The sequence below is a fragment of the Buceros rhinoceros genome, unplaced genomic scaffold (genome assembly GCF_000710305.1).
Source record: "Buceros rhinoceros silvestris isolate BGI_N320 unplaced genomic scaffold, ASM71030v1 scaffold22396, whole genome shotgun sequence".
Lineage (NCBI taxonomy): Eukaryota > Metazoa > Chordata > Aves > Bucerotiformes > Bucerotidae > Buceros > Buceros rhinoceros.
In genome coordinates this window covers 2,128-2,331 of record NW_010418386.1, presented here as the reverse complement: position 1 = coordinate 2,331, position 204 = coordinate 2,128, and the positions used below count along the sequence as shown (strand labels likewise).

The window sequence follows — 204 nt, the reverse complement described above, 5'->3', positions numbered from 1 at the left end:
GGGGGTGTCAGGTCCCAGGGTCTGGAGGAGGGGGGTGCATGGGCTCCATGGAGGTGCCCGGGGGGTGCTGATGCAGGGACACGTCTCTCAGGCATCTCGCAGGTGGTGAAGGAGCACGTGACGAAGCCGACGGCCATGGCGCAGGGCCGCGTTGCCCACCTCATCGAGTGGAAGGGGCGGGGGAACTCAGAGGAACGCGCCCCC

The 204-nt window shown here is 69.1% G+C and overlaps 1 protein-coding gene across 1 annotated transcript in view; it reads left to right on the top strand.

Annotated features, from left to right (window-relative positions):
• Positions 1-91: 91 nt before the first annotated feature.
• The window catches only part of LOC104495555 (protein FAM131A-like), a gene marked incomplete at both ends in the record, with an annotated part of 1,254 nt that continues 1,141 nt past the window's right edge, over positions 92-204 (top strand). The window contains one exon of the mRNA XM_010138533.1: positions 92-196. Coding sequence (XP_010136835.1) covers positions 92-196 — 105 coding nt within the window. The remainder of the gene's footprint in view (positions 197-204) is intronic.